The 26,161-nt window shown below is 42.5% G+C and overlaps 1 protein-coding gene across 1 annotated transcript in view; it reads right to left on the bottom strand.

Moving 5' to 3' along the window:
- The window catches only part of CNTNAP2 (contactin associated protein 2), a 1,378,773-nt gene that overhangs the window by 178,204 nt on the left and 1,174,408 nt on the right, over positions 1 to 26,161 (bottom strand). Inside the window, exon 18 of the mRNA XM_047095265.1 lies at positions 23,307 to 23,543. Within this exon, the coding sequence (XP_046951221.1) occupies positions 23,307 to 23,543 (237 nt within the window). The remainder of the gene's footprint in view (positions 1 to 23,306; positions 23,544 to 26,161) is intronic.

Below are 26,161 nucleotides of genomic sequence, written 5' to 3'. Positions count from 1 at the left end.
TCTGATGAACTTTGAACCAACTGAAGTTAAGAAAACATGATTTCACCATTTTCTCTCCTCTGACCCAAATTTCAGTGTCTTTGGCATTCATTCATGCTTCCTAACTGTGGTTTGTGGTGATGGCTATTCCCGTGTCTCATTGAAGATAGATTTCTTTTTCTTTTGTTTTATACTTTTTGGTATCAGTGGCTTTGAGGGAGGGGAATAAAAATATCCTCATTGTACCATTTTTTATCTGAGTTTCCAGCTATCATTTTAAGGTGGTATTTAAGTTTAGCCTTTTCAAGCATGTTATGACATACAGAGTCTAAGAACTCGTTTTTCTACAAGGCCTAAAAAACATAACAGAAGTCCTCACCTCCCACTCCCCCATGCCTTCCTACTTTTCCACGGTTCAGAACAATCTCCCCCCCCCCCCCCGATGTTAACTCCGTTTCTAAGTAACAAGCTTGTACTGTTATTCTTGATCCTAACACAGGCATCTATATTCCAGGGAAATCTTTTGTGTCTTCATTTGCCTTGCTTTCTGCATACCTGTCACCAGTTAATCCCCTATTTCTCAGTTGGAGGTGTAACTCTGCAAACACAGGGAAGCTATTTAGTATTTTTCTTGGAAACCTCACCCCAGATGTTCCATCTTCCTTTTCCAACGTGACCTGGTTGTTCTCTAGGCTGGTCGTGGAGCTGTGGTCTTTGAATTGTCTTTTACCGACATCTTGGAAACTTTTAGCATTTTCTATTTATGCCTTATAATCTGATATTTTCTAATGCTATGAATTCATGTGGTTTCCACCTTCTTCTTTTTTTTATGTTCAGCCCTTTCAATCTATAAACTCATGCCCTTCCATTCAGGGAAGCTGTGACATTGTCATGACTCATATTTCTGATGTTTTTCTTCATTCCTTTTTCTGTGTTCTCTTTGTCTAGATCTTTCATTATTCATATTTGAATTTACTGGTTTCACCCTCTTATGTTTTCTATCCTGTTTCCCAACTCCTTGTCTTTTTTGCTCTATTTTTTTCTGCATGATTTACTGGAGTTTTACCTTCTCAATCTTTTATTTTTTAAATTTCTGCTCTCAGATTTTAATTTTCAAAATTGGTAATTTCTAAAGTGATAATTGCACAGGGAGAGGGCATAATTCCCTTGCTCTTTCACGGATACAATATCTCCTTGTACCTTTCTGATCTGTTTTCAAAGATGGCCACAACAATAGCTCTCTTTTCCCTCCCTTAGGGTCTGGGCAGCCTTGGGACCCACTTGCACCAACTGGATGTGGCAGAAATGATGGTGCATGACCTCCAAGGCTAGGTTGCAAAAGGCAGTACAACTCTGGCCTGGGGAATTGAACCAATCACAACAGAGCCGTGATTATCCAGGAAAGTAGTCACCTGCCCCCAGGCCACCCCACTCAAAGAAGCCACACTAGCTGATGCAGAATGATCACGTGGAAGGGCCTTGTGTCCAGCTGAGGAGAGAGAGAGAAGTCTGGCCAGGTCCTGGCTCTTCCAGGACCGGCTGCCACCTGGCTGTAATTCCCTTAGAACCTCCAAGCCAGAACTGCCCACAAGGCCCATCCAAATTCTTGACCCATGGCAGCCATTTGAGATAATAAGATGTCTGCTGTTATTTTAAGCCACAAAGTTTTGGGATCAATTTTTTGTGCGGTAATTGGAACTGAAATGGAGACTATGAATGACAGTTTTTTGGTTTTTCAGAAAGTTTGTTATCTAAGTATTCCCTTAATTTATGCTGAATCCTTTATTTGTTTGGTCTTAGTCATATTAGGGGCTTGAACCATGTAACTGGTGATGGTGTGAGAATGAAGCCTTTTAACGGGTGGTCTTTGCAGTGGGGTCCGGTGATAGGACTGGTCTGTTTGTATCCACTGGCCTTCTCTCCAGGGATGACCATTTTCCCCAGCGAGGATTCCTGGAAGGAATCATGGTCAGGATTCTGGAAGCCTGCATGGAAACTTCCACTTAGTTCCCATGAGATCATGATGGCATCCCCGCCCTTGGCCACAGGGACTGTTCTGGCATCCAGCCCCTCCAGGGAGCAAACCGCCAATCTTCATCCCTACTTGGCATTGGGGTTGTTGCCCAGCTACAGGGTGGGGAGATTGGCTTCTTTATACAAACTTGAAGGCAATCCTCTGTTTTCAACTCCGTCTTTCTGAGGTACCTGGGGCCCCTCATGTGTGAGCCTTTCAGGGGGCCAGACACACAAACTTGCTTGCTCTTGAGCCTCTCCGTCAACCATCCGAGGCTCGAGCTTTCCTCTGTCTACTAAGTGTCTATTCTTCCTTTTGCTTCTGGCCTTTATAAAAGCTGCTGTCTTCTCTTGACCGCTTTGATCCTTTTTTAAAAGTCCTTCCCCAGAGATTTTAGCGTGAAGCAAAAGCAAATAGATGCGGTCGATCGGCTGTGTTTATGTGGAACTGGAACATTTAATTTCTTAATAAATAAATAGCTTATTAAATAAATGTGCTCAAAGGGCATAAATGGAAAATTTACATAAAAGATTGAATTCAAGAGGCACCTGGGTGGCTCAGTCGGCTAAGTGTCCGACTTCAGCTCAGGTCATGATCTCAAAGTTGGTGAGTTCGAACCCGGTGTCGGGCTCTGTGCTGACAGCTTGGAGCCTGGATCCTGCTTTGGATTCTGTGTCTCCCTCTCTCTGCCGCTTCCCTGCTCGTGCTCTGTCTCTGTCTCAAAAATAAATAAGCATTAAAAATTTTTTTTAAAAGATGGAATTCAAGTAATAAATTGAAAATTGTTCCATTTCACTGTAGTTTGCTACAATAGGGCAACGGTGAAGCGACTGGACCCTTCCTTCATTAGGAATTAGGAAATGAGAACCTTCTGAGAGTTGGAACATATCTATTCGTTTGACTTTTGCTTTTAAACATCACACATGGTTATGGTTCAAAAAAGGTAAACTTTTATAGAGTAAAATGTCAAAGCTGTCCTATACTTCACGTCTTATCACCTCTGCAGGCAACCAGGGCTAACAGTCTGTAAAATCTTGGAAAAAGGCTGGACGGATTATATGTATCTTTTGCTTTGTATACAGTCCAATTCTGTTCATGTTGAAAACAACCCCATTTGTGTGTAGTGCGTGTGTGTGTGTGTGTGTGTGTGTGTATTATAACACACACACAAACATGCCTGGGTTTTTAACATAAATACAATCCAACTCTACATATTTTGCTTCTTTTTGTAAATGTTTATTTATTTTTGAGAGATAGCAGGGAGGGGAGGAGCAGAGTTGGGGGGGAGCACAGAATCTGAAGCAGGTTCCAGGCTCTGAGCTGTCAGCACAGAGCCTGACACCGGGCTTGAACTGACAAACTGTGAGATCATGACCTGAGCTGAAATCGGATGCTTAACCGACTGAGCCACCCAGGCATCCCTACATATTCTGCTTTTTTAAGCTTACTGATAGAAGGGATATTTTCTCATGTGAATCAATATGTCCATCTTACTCTTTCTAATGGTTATGTACCACAATTCAAGAGTAATTCCTTTATTGATGGATATTTAGTTTTTTCCTCTATATTTCATTATGACACACAAAATGTTGTCATGACTATTCTTGTGAATTTATACTTCTATAACACTAGTATTTCTCTAGGATGGATTTCTTGAGAATAATTCCTGAATTCAATAGAATACATAAAAGTTGCATTTTTTTAATTTTATTTTTTTTAATTAAAAAAATTTTTTAACGTTTATTTATTATGGAGAGACAGAGAGAGACAGAGCATGAGCATGGGAGGGGCAGTGAGAGGAGGAGACACAGAATTCGAATGGGGCTCCAGGCTCTGAGCTGTTAGCACAGAGCCCAATGCGGGACTCGAACTCACAAACCGCGAGATCATGACCTGAGCCGAAGTTGGACGCTTAACTGAGCCACCCAGGTGCCCCATAAAAATTATGTTTTGATAGATAATATCCAACTGACCTCTAAAAGTTCATTTTTGCACAGTCTTTTATGAACTCTTAGTGTCCGTTGGAATCCCCATTCTCTCCATGCTAGGATATCAGCAAATGAAACTTTTGAACCTGGAGAGGATTTCAGCACGTTAAATGTGGTGCTCAGTGCTAACAGCCTCTTGGTAGCCCCCCAGTGGACCTTTCTCGGAGGCGCATCCATTTTGCTGGACTTTTCTCTTGAATTCTTTGTTCTCCAGGAAAGAGGCGCAAATTAAAATGGTAACCATTTTTGGCTTGTTATTTTCACAACAATGAAAAAAGGGGAAAAAAGAAAACGGTGCTGACTGCATTCAGAGAACCAGGCTTTCTCACGTTTGCTGGCATTGAGTTTGGGAAATCAGATTGGCTCCACAGATGAAAAACCATAAACATTTCATACCCTCTAATGCTACCTCTCCACACGTGGCAATCCATCCTAAGTAAATAATGTAAAATACCAAAATGCCATTTATAAAAACATTTACCGCAGTATTATTTACAATAAAAAATTGGAAACAATTTCGAGAGCAGAAATAGAAATTGCCATTTCCCTATTGTGAGATACTTAGGTTAAATAAATTTTGGTAAACCTACTGGATGGAATATTAAGTAGTCTTTTTAAATAATGGGTATGAAGACCAAGTGGTTTCAAGGAAAAATGTTTATGCTATATATGCTAATATTATGTTCATAATGATGCACAGTACATTATAATAATATAAATTGATTTTAGGAACTTGAAATACGTTTTCCTATAGTGCGATATTCTAACATGGACCAATAACTAAAGATTATTTATTTGGTAATGTAACTAAATTATAGCACTATCCTGAATTCTGAATCTTAGTAGCAAGGGAGCCTGCTAAAAGGAGCAAGGATACGGTTCTTCTCTCTCTCTGCCAGAACAAGGCTGGCCTCAGGCAAGATCATGAAAGAAAGGGAGGTATCTTTGATTGCCTCCCTCGTCCCCCCCAGACACTTCTGAAGCTCCTCAACTCATGTCCTCCCAGAATTCACCATAACCACTTCCCTAGAGCTTGCCCAACGCCTTCCTCACTCCTAAATGACACGTGGCTCCTTGAGGACACAACCTCAACCATCCAACCCACATTCAGGTGTCTCGCCCTTCTCCTTGACCCACTGCCGCTCACTCAAATGATGCTCTAGTTAGTTGACTATCCAACCACAGGAAAGAAAATGGACAAGTAGGTGGTTCAAAGAAAATCCTTTTAGGTGGAGAGTAGCTGGTCTGTCATGCATTCTTTAAATTACTCCTATTTTTTCCACGATGTCTTCCTTCTGAACTAAGAGATGCTTCAAAAGTTTAATTAAAAACAATTCCCTCCATTGTAATGAGGACGGTAGCGAGCCACTTTGGGACTTTGGGTGTATGTGTGTGTGTGCTGGGATGGGGGAAGAGTCAGCGATCTGAAGGGGAGAGACGGGGCAGTGGCAGAGATTTGCTTATATCATTTGTTTTTATAGAAGAGAATGGCTACTACTATGGTCTGAATGTTTGTATCCACCCACAAAGTCATATGTTGGAATCCTGACATCCAAAGTGACAGTGTTAGGGGCACCTGGGTGGCTCAGTCGGTCAAGCATCCGACTTCAGCTCAGGTCATGATCTCACAGTTCGTGAGTTGGAGCCCTGCATCACGCTCTCTGCTGTCAGCGTGGAGCCTGCTTTGGATCCTCTGTCCCCCTTTCTCTCTGCACCTCCCCTCCTTGCTCTCTCTCAAAAATAAGTAATACAGACATTAAAAAAAACCTCCAAAATCCCAAAGTGAGAGTGTTAGAAGGTGGGGCCTTTGGGAGATGATTAGGCCATGAGGCCGGAGCCTGAATGACAGGATTACTGATGTTCCTTTTATAAGGCTCCATAAAAAGAGACCCACAAGACCTCCCTAGCTCCTTCTGCCAAGTGAGGACACAATGAAAAGTCTGTGGCCCAGAAGGGGACTCTCACCAGACAATGCTGTCTCTCTCATCTGGGACTTCCAGGCTCCAGAACGATAAGAAGCAGATTTCTGTTGTTGATAAGCCACCTGTTGGTGCTATTTTGTTAGAGCAGCCTAAATGGACTAAGACATCTACTCTGCATTCTGGAATGCTCGCCGGTTGTGTCTCGGCTTATGAATTCTTTTACTCTTGTCTCGAGGATAAATATTTAATGCGTGTTATAATTTTTACATTACTCTTTGGCCAGAGAAACGGAGGCTCATGCTGTGATCAGAGCCTGACTCTGTAGTGGGAAAGAAGGCTCATGGGCCACACCAAGGCCAAAAGCTCAGGGTCCGTCGCCTGGGCTCCTGTCTATAATAACTGCAATGACGTGAGAGACAGTAGTAGCTGGCGAAATGTGTCCACACTCGTGTCTCCTTATAAAAATGGATGCAGCGATTTATTGGTAATTGCTATGTTTTTGGTAATTCCCATTTTTTTTTTTTTTGGAATTTCAGTTATCAGAGGTGTATCACCTATAACGCAATCTCCAGACTAGAACAGAGTTACTGCAATCCTTCAGGGACCACCAATCAGCAATTCGAAGCATGAATTTCATCAGTAAGAAAACTCGCAGGGCATGTCCTGTATTTACCCTGTGAATCACCTTCTTTGTTATAAAGCAATCTACAGTGGTCTCTCATGTCCAAGAATTTATTTGGTCAGACTGTCTATGTCCCTTGTTTCATTTGTCACTTTGTGTATTTGGAGAGAAAGGTACTCTCCACTATTAACACAGAATCATGGACAAGGTGTGTGGGTGATGCCCTAAACAACACAAGAAATATCTTGTATCTTGTTGTCTGAGACTTATGGTTAGAAATGGACAAGCCCAGTCAAATTGTTGTTCTGACCCTGCTGTCTGTGTGCGTGCACACGTGTGTGTGTGTGTGTGTGTGTGTGTGTGTGTGTGCATGTATGTGTTTCCTCGATCAGCCACACACAGAGAGCCCCAGGAAATGAGGCAATGAAAGAAGGAAAAGTTATTCAGAACTTTGGGGCCTTAGGCCTTTGCTCAGCTTTCAGGTTGGGATGATAGAAAGAGAAAGACAAATCGGGCACGATGTATTCACTGCTGTCCATGGAACTCACTAGCTTGCCATTTATATGGGACAACTACTAAGGGAAGTATGCCCTGTAGACATGATGAAATAGTCAAGGGCAATGTGGACAGGAACAGACCTGCTTGCAGGGGAGCTGAAAATGTGAGACTTTTAAAAGTAAAAGACATTTAAAAGCCAATTTGTTAGACTGGTTCTTTTTAGATTCATGGAAGAAAAGAAGTGTAGAGAGTTTCAGCTGAGTCGTGGAGCTCATATGTGAGAAAAGATAAAGAGTGTTATTTTGTAAAATTCATATTATTGAGAGTTTGTGATTATTTTAAGGCTTTCTGGGGTGTTGGGAGAACAGTAACTGCAAAGTGGGCCAGTGACCATACACCATCCTTGTCCCCAGAGCGTATCATTAAGGTGTCAGTAAAGGAAAGAGTAGACTATGGAATTTATCAGCTGTTAAATACCTCTTCTGTGTCAAGCTTCAGGTTAGGTGATTTTACTTGTCTCCTTGGAGTTGTGAATTCTAAAGGTGCACAGATGTCCCTGAGTTCTTAAAGGCATAGGGATTTGAACCCAGAGTCTGACCTCCACTGTGTCTAAAGCTATTTCCCATTTTTAGTAGAGATGATGGTACAGGATAAAAGAAAACTTTCCGGTGGCCAGAAAAGTCTAAATGTGGAATGAGCTGACTCACGTGGTCCTGAGACCTATCAAGCACAGTCTGGATCCCATCGAGTGAGTGTGTTATAAAGAAGACACTATTTTGGATATTATATAAGGTGCCAGGGCTCCCCAGTTGTAATCCCGATCTGTCATTGACTAGCCAGGTGAGTGTAGATAATAAACTTCACCTCTGGGAGTCTTAGCATTCTCATTTATAAAAATAGGGGACTAACACCTACATCTTAAAATTGCTGTGATGATTAATAAGGTAAGATATGGGAACCTACTTAGTTTAGTACCTGGCATAAAATGAGGTGTTCAATAAATGTCAGTTGAAGAGAACATAATATCCTCTCCAACCGTGAGATACTTTGATTTTGTGACAAAAAAAAAAAAAAGAGCTTCACGAACTCTTAACAATTTATGAGTAACTGAAGAAAGTATTGAAATAAGGAACCCAATGACATTTGAATGTTAGGGCAAAGCTGAAAGTCTGAATAATGATAAATTCATCATGGCAATAGAAATAAAACTTTTTTTTTAGAAATAAAACTTTTTGAAAGAGCCCTTGATATTTTTAAAGAAATTAGGAAGTGCTGTAACAACCACATGTGGCTTCTGATTCAGTAGGATACCGTAAAAAGTCATAGAAGATAACATTTTTTGCCTGTTTAGTAGGAATATCAATGTGTTTGCAATTTATAACTTCAAGTTGATTTATAACTTCAAGTTTTAAGTTGATTCACCTGACTTAACTTACATTTTTAACTGAATTAACAAGATTCCATTATAAGGAATTATAAAAGCCAACAGGTTAACAGAGCCATTTAAAAGGGATTTAAACTAGATTACTTCAAAGGTAAAGTTTTAGAAAGCACTTTACTTATAATCTTACTAATCTCTGACTCTGAAATCTAAGAAGTGGCTGGCAATGACTTTGTGCAAATATTTAGGCTACATTTGATTAAACTCATACCCAGATTGATCATCTGAACTGGAGTTGTCACCCTTAATCAGGGCACAGAGGGGCAGAGAGACCATTAATCACCTGAGATTAAGGGAAAATTTTAGATGGGGTTTCTAGAACGCAGCAGTCACTTTTCATTTTTTGAAATTCTGTAAGGATTCAAGGAACCAACATTCTTTTCTAAAGACCTCATGAATAACCCCAAGAGGAGCCTTCAGAATCCATTCTCATTTAATCTCAAATGTGCTTGCTGCTTTAATGCTGTTCCAGGCCAAATGATTCATGACAATTCTATGATACAGACAGGAATGTAACCAGGGCCCTGGTACTTCAGAGCTAGACAAGGAAGGCAGGCTGTGGAAGATTCCAAATCTGAGGTCTAACATCTGCTGAACTTTGTCATCCCTGAGCTTCCAGATAATACGGGACATTGTGGTGCAGAGACATGAGCATGGAAGGCACAACTCTCTGCCGTCAGTCAGGTAACACCACCAGTGTGGATGGCAAAGTCCTGTATAGGGTTTTCTGGTGGCTTTTGAATGGCAACCCGTCATACCTCCTCTTTAGCAAGAGACCTGGACTCCAGGACCTCTGGCGTCGTGATTGATAGCCTTAATGATAATTTGCATTTTCAAAAGATCAGTGTTTTTCAACGTACTTTTACATACACCAGTTCATTTGATCCTCGCAATCCTGTGAATGATACATTTTATGTAATTAATGAAATTTAAAAGCAACCGAATGCCAAGAGAGTGGTCTGACTGTCCAATTTTGTTTTCAATAATGTTGAAATTGGAATTTCAGGTATTCTTGCTCCATTGTTGTAAATACTGTTAATTTTCCCTCTTTAACTGAGAAATAGTAAGAAAGTCCAGATTCCTTTTTTTTTTTTTTTTTTTTTTTCAACGTTTATTTATTTTTGGGACAGAGAGAGACAGAGCATGAACGGGGGAGGGGCAGAGAGAGAGGGAGACACAGAATCGGAAACAGGCTCCAGGCTCCGAGCCATCAGCCCAGAGCCTGATGCGGGGCTCGAACTCACGGACCGCGAGATCGTGACCTGGCTGAAGTCGGACGCTTAACCGACTGCGCCACCCAGGCGCCCCGAGATTCCTTTTTTAAAAAAATGAAATTAGTTGAGAATAGTGTTGTTTGTTTGGGGCACCTAGGTGGCTCAGTCGGTTAAGCGTCCGATTTCGGTTTAGGTCACGATCTCACTGTTGTCAGCACAGAGCCCACTTTGGATCCTCTGTTCCCTTCTCTCTCTGTCCCTCCCCTGTTCATTATCTCTCTCTCTCTCTCTCTCTCTCTCAAAAACAAACATTAAAAAAAAAAAACAAATGTTGTTTGTGTGAATAGAGTGGATTGGAACAGAGGGTTTGAAAGAATATTTTGGCATCATGAGGGTTGTAGAGAGAATGATTCACAAAGGGCCCTGAATGGGGATCCTACTTTAAGCTACTCTTGACCTTCTCCTTAGGGAGGAACAAAGGAAGTAAAATTGTCCATGGGTGCAGAAAATGATAAGTCATTTGTACAAGTTGAAAGGTAGCAAGTTTGCATTAGTCAAGTCTGAACTTTAGGATATCAAAATAAAATCCTGTAGTGTTGAAGTTAACAGAGTTCTTAGAAGACCCCCTTTAACAAAATAGCAGGGATCAGGTGTTAATTACACATCAACGTGCTGATCTTCGAAGTGGTATCTTTAAAGGGGTATGTTTAAAATAGGAATACAGAAAGGGGGTATCCCATTAGACACATATACAATTCTCGGGGTGAGGGCAAAAACTGAAAGGACGAGAACACAGTTTTGGAAAATGGAAAAAAATTCCTATTCTTTTTTAAGGCCCTCCACCCCCTGCTTTTTTAAAGAGCAGTTTTAGGTTCACAGCAACATTGAGAAAAAGGTATAGAAATTTCCCATATGCCACCTGCATACCTACACATGGGTAGCCTTCTCCACTATTAACGTCCCCCACCAGAGTAGTACATTTGTTACAATCAGTGAACCCACAATGACACATCGTTATCACCCAAAGTCCATAGCTGACATTAGGGTTCATTCTTGGTGAACCCATCCAAATCCTACGGGTTTGGACAAATGTATAATGACATGTGTCCATCAATATAGTATTGTACGGAATATTTTGCTGCTCTCAAAATCTTCTGTGCTCCACCTACCTACCCCCTCTCTCCCTTCCCCCCAATCCCTTGCAACCACTGATCTTGTTACTGTCTCCATAGTTTTGTCTTTTCTAAAATGTCATGTAGATGAAATCATACAGTACGTAGCCTTTTCAGATTGGCTTTTGTCACTTGGTAATATGCCTTTAAGTTTCTTTTGTGTCTTTTTATGATCTGATAACTCATTTCTTCTTAATGCTGAATAATATTCCATTGTCTGGATGTACCCGTACCTGTTTGTCCATTCACCCACTGAAGGATATCTTGGTTGCTTCCAAGTTTTGGCAATTATGAGTCGAGCTGCTATAAACAGCCATGTAGAGTTTTTGAGTGAACATTAAGTTTTTAATTCCTCTGGGTAAATGGAATTGAATTTGAATTTGGGTAAAAACTCGGAGCATGATTGGCAGATCTTATGGTGAAAGTATTTTTAGTTTTCTAAGAAAGCACCAACCTGTCTTCCAAAGGGACTACACTATTTCACATTCCCACGGGCAATGAGTGAGAATTCCTGTTGCCCCACATCCTCATCAGCATCTGGTGTTGTCGGTGTTCTGGATTTTGGCCATTCTTCTAAATGTGTAGAGGTATCTCCTTGTTGTTTCAACTTGGACTTCCCAGATGACATAGGATGTGGAGTATCTTTTCATATGCTTTATTTGCCATCTGTCTATCTTCTTTGGTGAGGTGTTTGCCCCATTTTTAAACTTTTATCTATTTATTTAATTTTTGTTTTATTTATTTGAGAAGAGACAGAGACAGTGCGAGTAGGGGAGGGGCAGAGAGACAGGGAGAGAGAATGCGAAGTAGTTCAGAGCTGCCAGCTCAGAGCCTGATGCAGGGCTCAAACCCACGAAACCAGGAGATCATGACCTGAGCTGGAAGTAAGAGTCAGACACTCAACTGATTGAGTCACCCAGGTGCCCCTGGCCCATTTTTAAAGTTCCCTGTTCTTTCCCTATTAAAAACAAAGGAAGCAAACTTCACAAAATATTATTGGCTAGTGGGGTATAAATTGAAGGGGTTAAAATGATCTGAATCCTAAAATATTTTGTCCAATCAAATTTTGTAACATTAAAAGCAGGTAAACACTTCTTATAAATATCAATAATATTGTTTCAGAGACAAACATTTTATTTTTTTTTTTTTATTTTTTTTATTTTTTAAATTTTTTTTTTTTTTCAACGTTTATTTATTTTTTGGGACAGAGAGAGACAGAGCATGAACGGGGGAGGGGCAGAGAGAGAGGGAGACACAGAACCGGAAACAGGCTCCAGGCTCTGAGCCATCAGCCCAGAGCCCGACGCGGGGCTCGAACTCACGGAGCGCGAGATCGTGACCTGGCCGAAGTCGGACGCTTAACCGACTGCGCCACCCAGGCGCCCCTCAGAGACAAACATTTTAATTGGGATGTTTTTAAAATTGTTTTAGTTATTTATTTTTTTTGAAATGTTTATTTATTGGGGTGCCTGGGTGGCTCAGTTAGTTAAGCGTTGAACTCTCGATTTTGGCTCAGGTCACGATCTCACAGTTCCTGAGATCAAGCCCTGAGTAGGGTTCCATGCTGATAGCTCAGAGCCTGCTTAAGATTCTCTCTCTCCTTCTCTCTGCACCGCCTCAGCTCACAAGCGCGCACTTTCTCTTGCTCTCAGAAATAAATAAATAAACTTAAAAAATAAAATAAATGTTTATTTATTTCTGAGAGAGAGAGAGAAAGAGAGAAAGAGAGAGAGAAAGCATGCACATTTGTGAGCTGGGGAGGGGCAGAGAGAGAGAGAGGGAGAGAAAGAATCCCAAGTAGGCTCCAAGCTGTCAGCACGAAGCCTGACAGGGGGCTCGATCTCAGGAACCATGAAATCATGACCTGAACCCAAATCAAGAGTTGGATGCTTAGCTGACTGAGCTACCCAGGTGCCCCTAAAATTCTCTTTTAAGTTCTTTAGGTTTTAATAATATATGTTTAAGTGGTTTTATTTTTGTTATATTTGAGATTCATAGGGTTTCTTAAATCCTTAGACTTGAGATTCATTCATGAAAAACATTTTTTAAAGAGTCTTCTCCCTTAGTCAAACTCCTGGCCCCAGAATTAGGTTGAGACCCACTACGATTAGCCACGCTGATGAGACTTTAAAAGTGGCTTTACCGTTAGAACCTTCAGATGGGTTGGTTCCATATGTAGGCTTCACTCAGCACTTTGTCTCGTTTTTCCTTTATATTGCAGTTGAGTCAATCACCTCCACTTCATTCCAAGCCTGGTCTCATTCATCTCTGTCAATTCACTGCTTCCCACATAGTAAGCTTTTAGTAGGTGTTCCCACATTACACTAAACTTGTGCTCCGTGCATGTGAAGAAATTAAATTATTACTAATGATCAGCTCCCTGACATTACTTCACTCCTACAGCACAGGGACCTGTTAATTTTTACTGCCAATAATTCAATTCAATTGAGAATCTTTGCTTTATGGAAGTTTAGAAGCCACCTTATTTTTAGTGAACTCATCACTTCATCATGTGTCCAGACCTCATGAAAATAATACCTTTAAAATGCCAAGCAAGGGATGGCTCAGAGAACTCACATGGGCCTAATAATTTCCACTTCCTGTGGATTTGGCCTTAACGGGAGAAAAAATAAAATAAAATATCCGCTTACCTAAGTCACAATGACTATAATCAAGCACAACTGATAGAGGGAAAGATATGTAAATGAGGTCAAAGTCAGGTTGATCTATAAGATGGGCCAATTAAAAGCATTTGACAAGTCAGTTCAAAAACCTCCAGGCTTGATCACTGAAGAAAGTAAATCTCCTCCAGCCAAAGGATGCTTAGAATGAGCCCAACGGCTAAGGCCAGAGCTGCCCGTTAGAAATGATGAGCACGCAAAAAGGTTGTGGGGCAGAGAACTGCTTGTAAGGGGCAGGTCTTTATGCCCTGCAGATGTGAAGTGCTCAAGGAAAATATGGACTGTGGTGAATGAACCCGCTTGAAAGTGTGAGTGATTTAAGAGCAAAACCCTGCAAACCAATTATTAGACTGGTTCCTTTTAGGTTCACTAAAGAAACACATAGAGTTTCAACGGAAGCCATGGCAAGTGACAGCGTTAGTTTTGTAAACTTCACATTATTTAGAGTTCTGCTTATTGCGGAAGGATGAAGAATAAAAGCATTCAACAACACACACGGAAAAATCGGTTGTATCCAAAAAGGTCCCAAAGCTGGTGGGGTATTAGAAAATGACACGAATTTGAAAAATTGCTATTCATCCCATACCTAAAGCAAAGTCCAAAAACTGTGTTCTCATGTGTCTGTTGGCCATCCGGATGTCCTCTTTGGAGAAATGACTGTTCATGTCTTTTGCCCATTTTTAAATTGATTATTTGGTCTTTTGGTGTTGAGTTGTATATGTTTTTAATATATTTTAGATACTAACCCTTTATCAGACATGTCATTTGCAAATACCTTCTCCCATTCCATCGGTTGTATTTTAGTTTTGTTAATTGTTTCCTTTGCTGTGCAGAACCTTTTATCTCGATGTAGTCTCAGTAGTTTATTTTTGCTTTTGTTTCCCTTGCCTCAGGAGACGTATCTAGAAAAATGTTGTTATGGCTGATGTCAGAGAAATGACTGCCTATGCTCTCTTCTAGGGTTTTTATGATTTCAGGTTTCACTTTTAGGTCCTTGATCCATTTTGAATTTATTTTTGGGCACGGCATAAGATCATCAGGGAAATGCAAATCAAAACCACAATGAGATGTCACCTCACACCTGTCAGAATGGCTAAAATCAACAACACAAGAAACAAGTGCTGGCGACGATGTGGAGAAAAAGGAACCCTTGTGCACTGTTGTTGGGAATGCAAACTGGTACAGCCACTGTGGGAGACAGTTTGGAGGGTCCTCAAAAAACTGAAAATAGCACTATCCTATGATCCAGTACTTGCACTACTGGGTATTTACCCAAAGAATAAGAAAACACTAAATCGAAAGGCTATATGCACCCTTGTGTTTACTGCAGCATTCTTTACAACAGCTAAATTATGCAGTCAAATGTTCTACCACTGAGCTATACCCCCTACAATAGCTAAATCATGGGAGCCGCCCAAGTGTTCACTGATAGATGAATGGCTAAAGGAGATGGGACACACACACACACACACACACACACACACACACACAGAGGAATGTTATTCATCCATAAAAAGGGATGAAATCTTGCCATTTGCAACAACATGGATGGAACTAGAGAGAGCATAATGCTAAGCAAAGTAAGGCTGTCAGAGAAAGACAAATACCATATGATTTCACTCATGTGGAATTTAAGAAACAAAACAAACAAAGGGGGAAAAAAAGAGACACACCAAAAAACTGTCTCTTAACTATAGAAAACAAACAGGTGGTTGCCAGAGGGGTGGCGGTGGTGGTGGTGGTGTGGGATGGGTGAAACAGATAGATTAAAGCGTACATTTACCTTCAAGAGCACTGAGTAATATATAGACTTGTTGGGTCAATAGACTGTATACCTGAAACTAATATAACACTGTATGTTCACTACACCGGAATTAAAAGAAAAAAAGCCCTCCCAAACTGTCTTCTCTAGAATGTTTAGTGTTTTAGAAAGGGCTTGCTTTACCTTCTGGATTTTTTTTTAATGTGTATTTATTTTTGAGAGAGAGAGTGTGAGCAGGGGAGCGGCAGAGAGAGACAGAGGGTGGGGGAGGGAGGATCCGAAGTGGACTCTGTACTGACAGCAGGGAACCCAATGCGGGGCTCGAACTCATGACCTGTGAGCTCATGACCTGAGCCCAAGTTGGATGCTCAACTGACTGAGCCACCCAGGTGTTATGTACCCAATGAGTTTTTAAATCCTTTCCTCTAGGGAAGTTAATTGGCCAGGTTTTTCTTTATACCTGGGACCCTACAAAAATCCCCAGGCCAGGGGAAATGAATGTGTTAATTCTCAAAAAAATTTAATGTTTTTATTTATTTGTGTGTGTGTGTGTGTGTGTGTGTGAGAGAGAGAGAGAGAGACAGAGTGAGTGGGGGAAGGACAGAGAGACAGACACACACACAGAATCCGAAGCAGACTCCAGGCTCTGAGCTGTTAGCACACAGCCCCATGCAGAGCTCGAACTCATAAACCGTGAGATCATGATTGGAGCCAAAATTGGACGCTCAACCAACTGAGCCACCCAGGCCAGGGGAAATGTATTTGCCCACCATGAAATCCGATAGTGTTGTGCCAGCTATCTTTGCAGCTTTGGCCTTTTGGAATCAAGTCAAAAGGTTATTCTTTGATCCCTAAGTATTTATGAGCTTTTTGCCCGTAAGTATTTTCTTACTTTTTCCTTCTTTTTTTCTAAGACATTTAAGTAGATTATCTTCCTATGTTTCTATGATATTTTTAAGTTGTAGCTTAAGGTTTGAAGTTTTAAGAAACCTAGAGAAGGGATATTTTCTTCTCTTGAATAACACATTAAGAGGAAAGGGAAAAAGAATTCTATTCTTGTGCTTTTGGGCCTTCATCCAAACCTACAAAGCCTCCTGTTCAAACTGGAAATGAAAAAGAAGCCTGTGAAAGGCATCTCTCTCTGCTGGTTCGAAACTCTCCTGCAGGCTGGGAGGAAGACAGGGGTGGGTAGGCCATTGTCGCCAACAGCTTACCCTAGTTCCTTCCACACAGGGGACAGATTCTACGGTACATAATTCCAGTACTTCTTTTCTTTTTCTCTCCCATTAGTTCATAAGGTTTTCTATTAATTCATCCCCCTTTCCCCTTCCCAAAATCTTCAAATCTGCTCTACAAGAAAAAACAAAACAAAACAGAAAAACAGGCCCTGGATTTACTCTGCTCGCTGTGCCTGGCGTCATGGAGATGTAGCCTTTGTGCCATCTTCACGGTGCTTTGGGCAAAGCTGCCTCCTCCCACCCTCCATGAGATAGGAGGCACGATGGAAATCCTCTCTCCTCTCGAGGTCTGCCTGGGACTTGTGTCTGAGGCCTCCCTCCAGCAAAACGGAGTTCTGAACTCTTTTGGGCTCGCCTGGCTCTGGTTGGGCTTTGTATGAGGAAGGGACGCAGCCATTGCTGAGGTGACCCAAGCTGACTCTTGACAGGGGTGGATAATTTGCACCAGGAACTGCACAACCAGGCACGACCCCATGCACGGATGATTGCCTCCAATCCTCCAATTACACCTTCCAGAATCACTACATATTCCTCAGTCTGTCAGGGTTTAGGTGTGGACACTACATTTCCACCTTCAGAATACTGTTACCATGACCATAATTAAGTAGAACGGACATTTTATGACACTGCCCTTGCTCCGGAAGTAGCAGAGTGGCAAGCCAGTACTCAGAGGTAATCGAATGATGCCAGTCAGGCATCTGACATTTAAAGCTTTTAGGGAAGGACTAAGGAACGACATGATTTAAAGTGAAAACAACAACACCAGCAAAAAAAAAAAAAAAAAAAGAAGGAGTGTTGAGAATGGAAAGTGACATCTGCTGTTGGACTGATGTGCCAGACTGTCTATTTGGAAAGCTGTTCACACCATTCCATGCGATGCTCACGGTGGAATTAAGAAGCGGGTGTTTTGTAGTTCTGAAGATGGGGCCAAGGGGAGCTGAAGAGTTTGCTCAAGGTTACAGAACCCGCAAGTGTGGAAGCTGGATTCAAACTCACATTCAAGTCCGTCATCCATTTTCTATGTGGGGTCTGAGATGGCCATGACCAGTTTCTTCTATCACGTTAACAATACAGGTCTTGAAATGTCAAGTCAGAGTCAGGAGACTCATTGGAGAGCAGGAGACGTCGCACGACCACAGTGAGGCGGTGTGTGCTCCAGCGACTTTAATGATGGTGGTGACCTCTAGTCCACCACTCAGTCGCTCTGCAGTCCTGGGACCATGCTCCCTCTAATTTTGGCCTTTATCTGAGCGACCAACAAACGAATGTTTGAGAAGCAAACAGAACTCCCTAAACTCAGAAAATGGCTTCAGACTATTTAAAGGTATGTATTTTTCCAACTGCAATTCTGGTCTGGCAGACGAACGTGAAAATTTTTATAGGAAAAAAAGTGCAGACGAGTGAATTAGGGGATATTTTTGTGCCTCTGGATGATAAATTCTTGCTAAACTTGGTGCGGTGAAGGGATCATAATGAAGAAGTGTTTGCAGCAGCCTGGGTGACAGCTAATTCACATCCACTGCTTTCATACACTGTAGATTTCCCTGTTTCTGTAGCAATAAACCATTGGAATGTTTTGAAAATTTCAATGTAGTCAGACTCAACCACACATTCAAGGCTTTCAGACACATTAGGTATTCGCTGAATGCTTACTAAACAAATGAATCAATCAATAAATACAGATTACACCTATATGTTCCCACCCCTACAAAACAAGAAAGAGAGGGAAAGTCTTTGTTCGGATCTTGTATCCTAAAAAAATTTTGTGATATATTCTGCATCCAATAAAATTCTGCTTTTTAAAAAAAAATTCTTTAATGTTTATTTTTGAGAGAGGGGAGATAGAGTGAGAGCAGGGGAGGGGCAGAGAGAGAGGGAGACACAGAACCCGAAGCGGGCTCCAGGCTCTGAGCGGTCAGCACAGAGCCCGACATGGCGCTCGAACTCAGGGACCGCGAGATCATGACCTGAGCGGAAGTCAGAGGCTTAACTTACTGAGCCACCCAGGCGCCCCTAAAATTCTGCTTTTTTTTTTATACCAAATCACAATAACTAAAAAGCTTTAAGATTTGGGGTTCTGTCTTTAGTTTTGTATCAACCTACATGAAGGAACAAGCCTTGGTGAGAAGCAATAGTACCCAGCGGTGAAGAATGCGAACTTCCAGTCAAATGCCTGCATCCAAACCCCAGTCTTCCTACTTCGTGCCTTGTGAGCACTGGCCAAGTTGCTACACCCATTTGTGTCTCAATTTCCTTCTCTGTCAAATGGGGATGATAATAATAGCACCTACCTCATAGGGTTGTCATGAGTATTAGGTGATGTTAACACCATCACAGAGCTTAGCACACCGTTCAACCCATAGTAAGTTCTCAGCGAATGTCAGCTGTCTTCACAGCAGGAATTAAACACTGAAGTGTTTTTTTAAGTTTATATATTTATTTTGAGAGAGAGAGGGAGAGTGCACGTGAGTGGGGGAGGGGCAGAGAGAGAGAAAATCCCAAGCAGGCTCTACACTGTCAGCACAGAGCATGGCATGGCCCTTGGACCTGCCAACCTCGAGCTCATGACCCGAGCCGAGATCGAGAGTGAGACGCTCACCTGACCAAGCCGCCCAGGAGCCCCAACATTGAGGACTTTTATTAGGACGTGCGTTAGTTTCCAGGAGCTGCCATTGCAAAGTGCCACCAATTGGGTGGTTTAAAACCACAGAAATTGCTTCTCTTGCAATTTTGGGGTGGAAGTCGAAAATGAAGGTGATATCAGGGCTACGCTTCCTCTGAAGGCTCTAGGGGAGGGTCCCTCCTGCCTCTTCCGGCCTCTGGTGGCCCAGGCGTCCCCTGGCTTGTGGCTGCACCGCTTGAACCTCTGCCTGCATCTTCACGTGGCCTTCTCCCTTGTGACTGTGTGTCTGTATGCGTCCTGGCCTCTTCTTCTAAGGTCGCTCTCATGGGATTTAGGATCCACCCTAACCCAGTATGACCTTGCCTTAATCACATCTGCAAAGACCGTATTTCCAAACAAGGTCACGTTCTAAGGTTCCCGGGGGACGTGAATTTGGGGGAGGTGGACACTATTTAGCTACTATAGCATTTAATTACGAAAATTAAATATAGAAATTGTTGTAGACACTACAGGTCTGCTTTTTCTTGCCTCTGGTTTAAAAACACAGAGTGAGTTTGCTTCTAAAGATGTGGGTAATTTCTGGTTTGAATAAAACTGAGGTTGATAGTCATAAAATTTTCCAGGGTTTTAGGGTTTGACTCTCTAAGAAGAAATGGGCCTAATTAGCGAAAACTAGCCTTGGCATGGCCAGGCAACCATCCATTTGGTCCCCCGTGTAGGTCCCCACTGATCCTGGAGATGATACACCCAGACCCACAGCTGAACCATGAGCACCGCCCCCCCCCAAGCCAGCACACTTATTAATATGCAGGTGGCCCTGGGAGAGCTAATGCCTGAGCTGGTGATCAAATCTTTACAGATACATTTGAAAAAAGCTGGGAGCCTCCCTGATAAGAGGCTACAGGAAGGCAAAAAGATCTTTCTCGTGTATATAGATTTGCTGGCAGGGGATCGTGAGTAAAAGTGCAGCATCTACAAAGCAAAAGGGAGTCGTCAGGTGCGAGTTGCTTGAATCCAGCCCTGTCCTCCTGAGCTTAATGACATGGCAGCTCATGGTAATTTGATTTACAAACACAGCCATATATTCCTGAAGAGAAAGAGAAATAGGGAAAGTAGGTAGGGGAGGTGGAAGGATTGAGTCAGAGACAGAGGCTGAGACAAGGAATGTGCTCCCAGGGTGTGGGGGATCGAGAATGAGAGAGGGGGAGGAGGTAGATGCAGATCGAGGTGGTGGGGGCCGAGAGCTGAAGGGGAGAGGAAGAAATGAGGGAGGGGGGAGGGAAGGAAGGAAAGAAGGAGAGGAAGAGAGAGAAACAGAGAATTTAAATAGCATGTGCCGTTTGCCACCATTCCCCTGATGGCCTCATACCCGGGGAGACCCCTGGCTGGTTTGCCCCCTTGGCTACATTGGGTCCTTGCCCGTCCTAGTGTGCACCTCGCGCGTGGCTGAGTGTGACACAAATGTCTCAAGGTTTTTATTTTCATACACCTTGGCCCCAACAACGCAATCCCTCCTCTAGTGCCCGCAAGCAGGGTAAAGAGCTGGGCTCCGTTCAGTGCAGTGAGAGATGAATCTTTCGAGGCCAATTTAACTCTATGCAATTTTCACCAGAGATGCTACTCTGTTCCAGATCGCATGGTCAGGTTGTGTCTGATTTCTGGTTCACAATTAGATATTGTCCAAGCAGAGACAGTTGACCTTTGATCAGAACTCTGCCTCTTAGTACTGTTCTTCCCCCAAACAGGAACAAACGAAGAAGTCAGAGAATACGTCGGTGTATAAAGAGTAGAAAATATAGCACCACAGAAATGAAAGTAAATACAGGGTTTTTACCTCCCCTAAAAATAATGGAAGTCACTATTTGGGTGTGTTTTCTTATAGTTTGCTTTCCTCCTGTGTGCGTGTGCGTGTGTGCGTGTGTGTGTGTGTGTGTGCGCGTGTGTGTGTGTGTGTGTGTGTGCGTGTGTCTGATTTTGTAAAAACATGTAATCAGAGTGTCCATGGTATAGCGGGACCTGCCTCATTCACTTAGCAAAATGTTGTGAACACTCCTCACATCCACAAGTGCAGACCTGTATTATCCAAGGACGGCCCACGAAGGACTTGCATGAACTCACTCTTCGGCAGGTGACTGTGGCCACTCTCTCTAGAGGTTGAGTTTTTTGGCTACGGTCCCACTGCAAGGGTGTGGTTATAGGAGCTGCACACGGCTCGAGTCTCCCTGGGAGGTGACCCAGAAACAGAGGGGGCACCTGGCTGGGGGCATCACAGGGAAGATGAAGTCCATGAAGGAGCTTGCAAATAAAGCTCGATTCCCTTCAACCAGAACTACCATTTTTCTCCCCAGGTCAAGAGGATACCTGTATTGACTCAGAAAGAGGCCCACGGATACTTTCCAAATATGTTTTTCGGCTTTTATTTTTGTTTTTGTTAAAGCCCTGAATTGAGTCAAACGTAAACTTGCCCTGCTAAACAGACATTAAGAGAATATTTAGGTGTCCTTTGTGTAAATTCTTTGAAATAATGTCATGGGAAACACACAAGCTTCGTTTAGCTTTGTCTCTAACGTTGGCTCCTGCCTTTCTATTTGTGAATATTGCTTATTAACCCCCAGAAGTTTTGTATGAGCCATTGTGTTTAACCCAACTCTCCAAAAAAAATGAGGGGATCATGATATTCTTTAGATTGGTACTTATGTAGTGGAATCTCCCAGGCATTAAGACTTACTTGATTGCATTCAGACATCACTTTGGCAATGGAATGACTGCATTAAATTAGCATCGAGCACAATGGATGGTAATTGCAAGACTGTCATTTCTACAAGTGCAAAATTAATGTGTTCTGCAAACCCATCCCATTGTGTGGCACAGGAAAATCATGGAACCGTGTTATTCCGAGCAGAAAAAAAGCCCTGTAATAGCACTGTTAACGTGGTATGCCATTATTCAGCAATGGTGTTCTTTTCCACCTCTGTTGTTGTCTTGCACTCATTCCTCAAACCCTGCCTGACCTCATTTGTATGCTCATATTGTAGCACCGCCAGAGAGTAGCCTGGATGTACAGAGAATGTTATGGAACAATTCCTCCTTCTGTGTGGCATCTTGTGTGAATAATGCCAGCATAAACCACCCCCCATGTATTCATGAGAGTATGAATAGGCTACTTATGTAAAGCTTCTTATTAAGAGATATACCGACCGTTTACAGAAAACTTTACCCAAATACTATACATTCATTTAGACAGGGAAGAGTGATTTACATGCATTTCAGGGGGAGCTTAGGCAAAGCGCCAGCTGTCCCGGGCTCCGTCCCTCTTGTTTACGCATGGGAACGGAAGCCACAGACCAGGTAAGGGCATTTCTTCCAGTCACGGAAGAATCACGGGGTGTATCTTGAATGACAACATGTATATGCATTGGGCTCCCGTAGTCTGCTGATTGGCCCTGCAGGTTTTATTAGGGATTAAAGACTCACTCAAGCCTGAACTACTGCACCAGTAACAGCTGCTCGAAGCTGACTGATCAGAGGTGGTGATCATTCCTGCAGTTCGGCTCGGGCTGAGAACCACGCATAGAGGCATCGTGAGTCCGGGTTCTAATAATGAAAGTGACACTAACTGGCCAGACAGGTTTCCTTGTGAGTCCAGCTCAAATCCAGTCTCTTGGCAGCCAGGGCTGGGGGGTGGGGCGGGCATCCGGACTGCCGGCTGTCCTGACTGATCCACAGCAACAATCCATCAGTCTTCGAGCCCGCCGACAGACCCCCTCTGACCTCCCTGAGTGGGAGGGTCAGGCCTGAGTCCACCTTTCAGAGGCCACCTACTCTGTCACTCACCATTAAGGTGTTATGGGGATATTTGCTTTGGGATGTTCTAGCCCGTGCGTGGTCTGCCGGAATTGGGCTGAGATTCCTCACACACATATCCGGAGCTCCTCTCCTTTCAACGAATGACAGAGATCAGAGAATGAATGGTTCAGAGAATGAACGGACAGAGATCAGAGAATGAATGGGAGACTTCTCACCTAAGGCGGGAGAGGAATCCTGAACACCTTACTCTCGGAATAGAGCGCACTGTGGACGGTTGAACAAACCACGAAATAGATGATTTGGGTTTATCTGTAAAAACGGCCGTGGAAAGTGGCTCTGCCTTACCCTTGTTGCAGAAGGTCCCATCGTAGGCCGTGTTGGAGCAGTCACAGGAGTAGCCGTGGTACTTCTCCAGGCACCTGCCCCCGTTCTCACAGTTGGCCCCGTAGCTGGTGCAGTGGCCCGAACATCCAGATTTGAACCCGGACGTGACCTTGGCTCTTTCCTCCAGGTCCAGCGTCACCCCGTTCATCCTCAGGGAGCGGATGCAGCCCAGGAAACCCTGCTGGCCCCCGGCACCACCTGGGAACGACAGAAGACACAGGGCTCAGACGGGATTACCTCTGCTGTGGCTCCCGGACCCAGTGGCGGGAGGCAAGGAGGCTGCTAAGTGCGGCCAGCATTCTCACTTTCGAGCCAGCCCTGCCTAACAGCAAATCTAGAAGCTTTTCCCCCTCAGGCCACAATGTCTAATGAAAAGAGGCTGTCTTCTGAGAAGCCATAAATTTGCCACAGAAGATGTTTGGAGATACACAAAAATTATATACACCATTTTGGAAATCTAATCTGGTTTCCTAAAGAAGTTTATAGAAATCTCTAGGTTTCTTTTTGTTGTTGTTTTGTTGTTGTTTTAATCTTACGGCATTCACTTCCAGAGCATTATCTATTGAAAGAAATATAAAGAGGCAGGGAAACATGAATATATTAGCATAGCTAACAAGTCAATTAGTTGGAAGGCATAAATCCATTTGAAATGTGACCACACGACCTGGGTCCTGGTTTTTGTCTTAGGAAACACTTGGCTTTGAAGTTCACATGAAGGCTTCCCAGGGCTTCTGAGGTGGTCAGAAGTTGGAATTGATAATTTTACACGGAAGTCAGCCATACCACAATTATTACCAGGTCAGGTTAGATTTCACCGCTTTTGTCTAAATGCCATTGCAAGACATATAGCACAAAGAGCATTTCACTGTGATTTCCTAAGTTACAGCGTTAGACACAGGCTCATGAGCATGAAAATATTAAAATATTCCTAACAAATTTCATAGAGTCATTGGAGCATTATATCACAAGTGAATTTAATTATGTCTAGAAGAACCTTGGCTACGATTTTTTTAAGCAGCTGGTACAAAAGGAGGAGCTCAAGCTTACATACATGTCTGCGTCTTGGAGTAATGACTTTTCTGGAAATTAAATAAAATGTTCGGTCATTAAAATTATTAAAAGAAATATCTGCTGGGGATTTAGAAAAAAATATTGTTAACAAAGTGACCTTCTCTTGAGGGCGATGTAGTAGGCACTCTACGAAGCACCTTACTTATGTCATTGACCCGATTCACCCAACAGCCTGGCGAGGTGGGCATTATCATCATTATCCCCACTGTACAGATGAGAAGCCTGAAGCTTAGGAAAGTTCAGAGGTTTACTCAAGGAGTCATAGCTCCACAGTGGCAAAGTTGTGTTAGTTCTGTCTTAATTTCGAGCACATGGTATTCTGTTCTGTGTTGACCCCTTAATGCAGAAGAAGGGCTTCAGGGTCAGTGCTCCCATCGATGTACATGTTTCTGAGATATAGGCTGGGATGCCTTTAAAAGTGGGGTGATCAATTGGATTGTCAGCGTTTGGATGAGACTGGTAGCTGGGGATGGATTCTGATCACTTATTCTGGTATGTTGAGAAGAAGCACACCATCGAGGGGACTCATCGGACAGGGCGGGTGGATCAAAGGCTTTAGGCGCAGAGATGTATTCGTTTGCTTATGTCTGTAAATCCTCAGCCCTGAAATGGCAAGTGACTGGCTCTGTTATCTTTATAAACCCAAGCCTCGCATTCTCTCATTGTGTAGTACATAGGTTTGAATGATGATTCTCCAGGGATTGTTATTTATTATCAAATGAAATAATTGAGTAGAGGATTAGTTGAAGGGAGGCCAATGCTCTGTTTGATCAAAGCTCTGGAACAGTAGATGGCAAAGGAAGTTATTAAAAACAGCCACTTTGAAGGATTTCCCATTTTGCAATCTGCTCGTCAGCCCAGCTTCATACACCCCTGTGCTGAAGAGAATTTGGGCCTTTGCTATGATCTGGAAGAATTTCAATCCGTGTGTTAAAATTTCAATTTGGTGTCTATCATTTTAGTGACCATGGCTTTCGCTTTTGCAGTCAGGGCTTTCCAAAGGGCCTTTTGTTCAATAAACGCCTAGCCGTTTAAATTTTCATTGCTAGTCAATTAAGACAATTATATCCTATCAAAATACACAGAAATTCTTAAATCATTGTTTTTCGATATCTCCTGCCCCTTTTCCTTATTACAAATGTAATAGTTTTTCAGTGCGGAAACCATAAACACACTGATAAGCAAGATGAAAAAGAGAATCTGGAATGCTACTCAGCTATAACTACTTTTACTTTCGGCACATAGCCTTTTCTACTTTTAGCTATGAACATACATATGTGTGAAAAAATAAAACAAAGGAAGAAATGAGAGCACGATATACACGTTGGTTTGAAATTTGCTTTTTGCACTTAATATATCATAAAACGTTCTCCAAGCAATAAACGTACAACTGGAACATCTCGTTTGCCATCTGCGAAGCATCTCATCTTGTGAATGCTCTGTAACTTATTTTGCCATTCCTACCATTGGGCTTTTAAGCTCACTCCCATTTTCATTTTACAGGACACTAATAAATACCCTTGTAAAAACCTTTGCACACTTGTTCAATATGTCCTTAGAATTAATTCTTAGAAGTGCAGTCGCTGGATACAAAGGCAGATACATTTTAAAAGCATTTGGAGCACATTTTCCTCTAAGAATTTGTCAATCTGTATTTCACGGGTAGGGCATGAGATTCCCATCTTTTCCATGTCTATTGGAATACTTGGCAGAGTGCTTTTGAATTTATAGGCTAAAAAAAAAAA

This window comes from Lynx rufus, unplaced genomic scaffold (assembly GCF_022079265.1).
Source record: "Lynx rufus isolate CCGP_SWC_20201006 ecotype Redwood Valley unplaced genomic scaffold, mLynRuf1.p SCAF_4, whole genome shotgun sequence".
NCBI classification, from domain to species: domain Eukaryota; kingdom Metazoa; phylum Chordata; class Mammalia; order Carnivora; family Felidae; genus Lynx; species Lynx rufus.
Note: the sequence above shows the minus strand (reverse complement) of the source record. Positions and strands in the feature narration are given on the sequence as shown.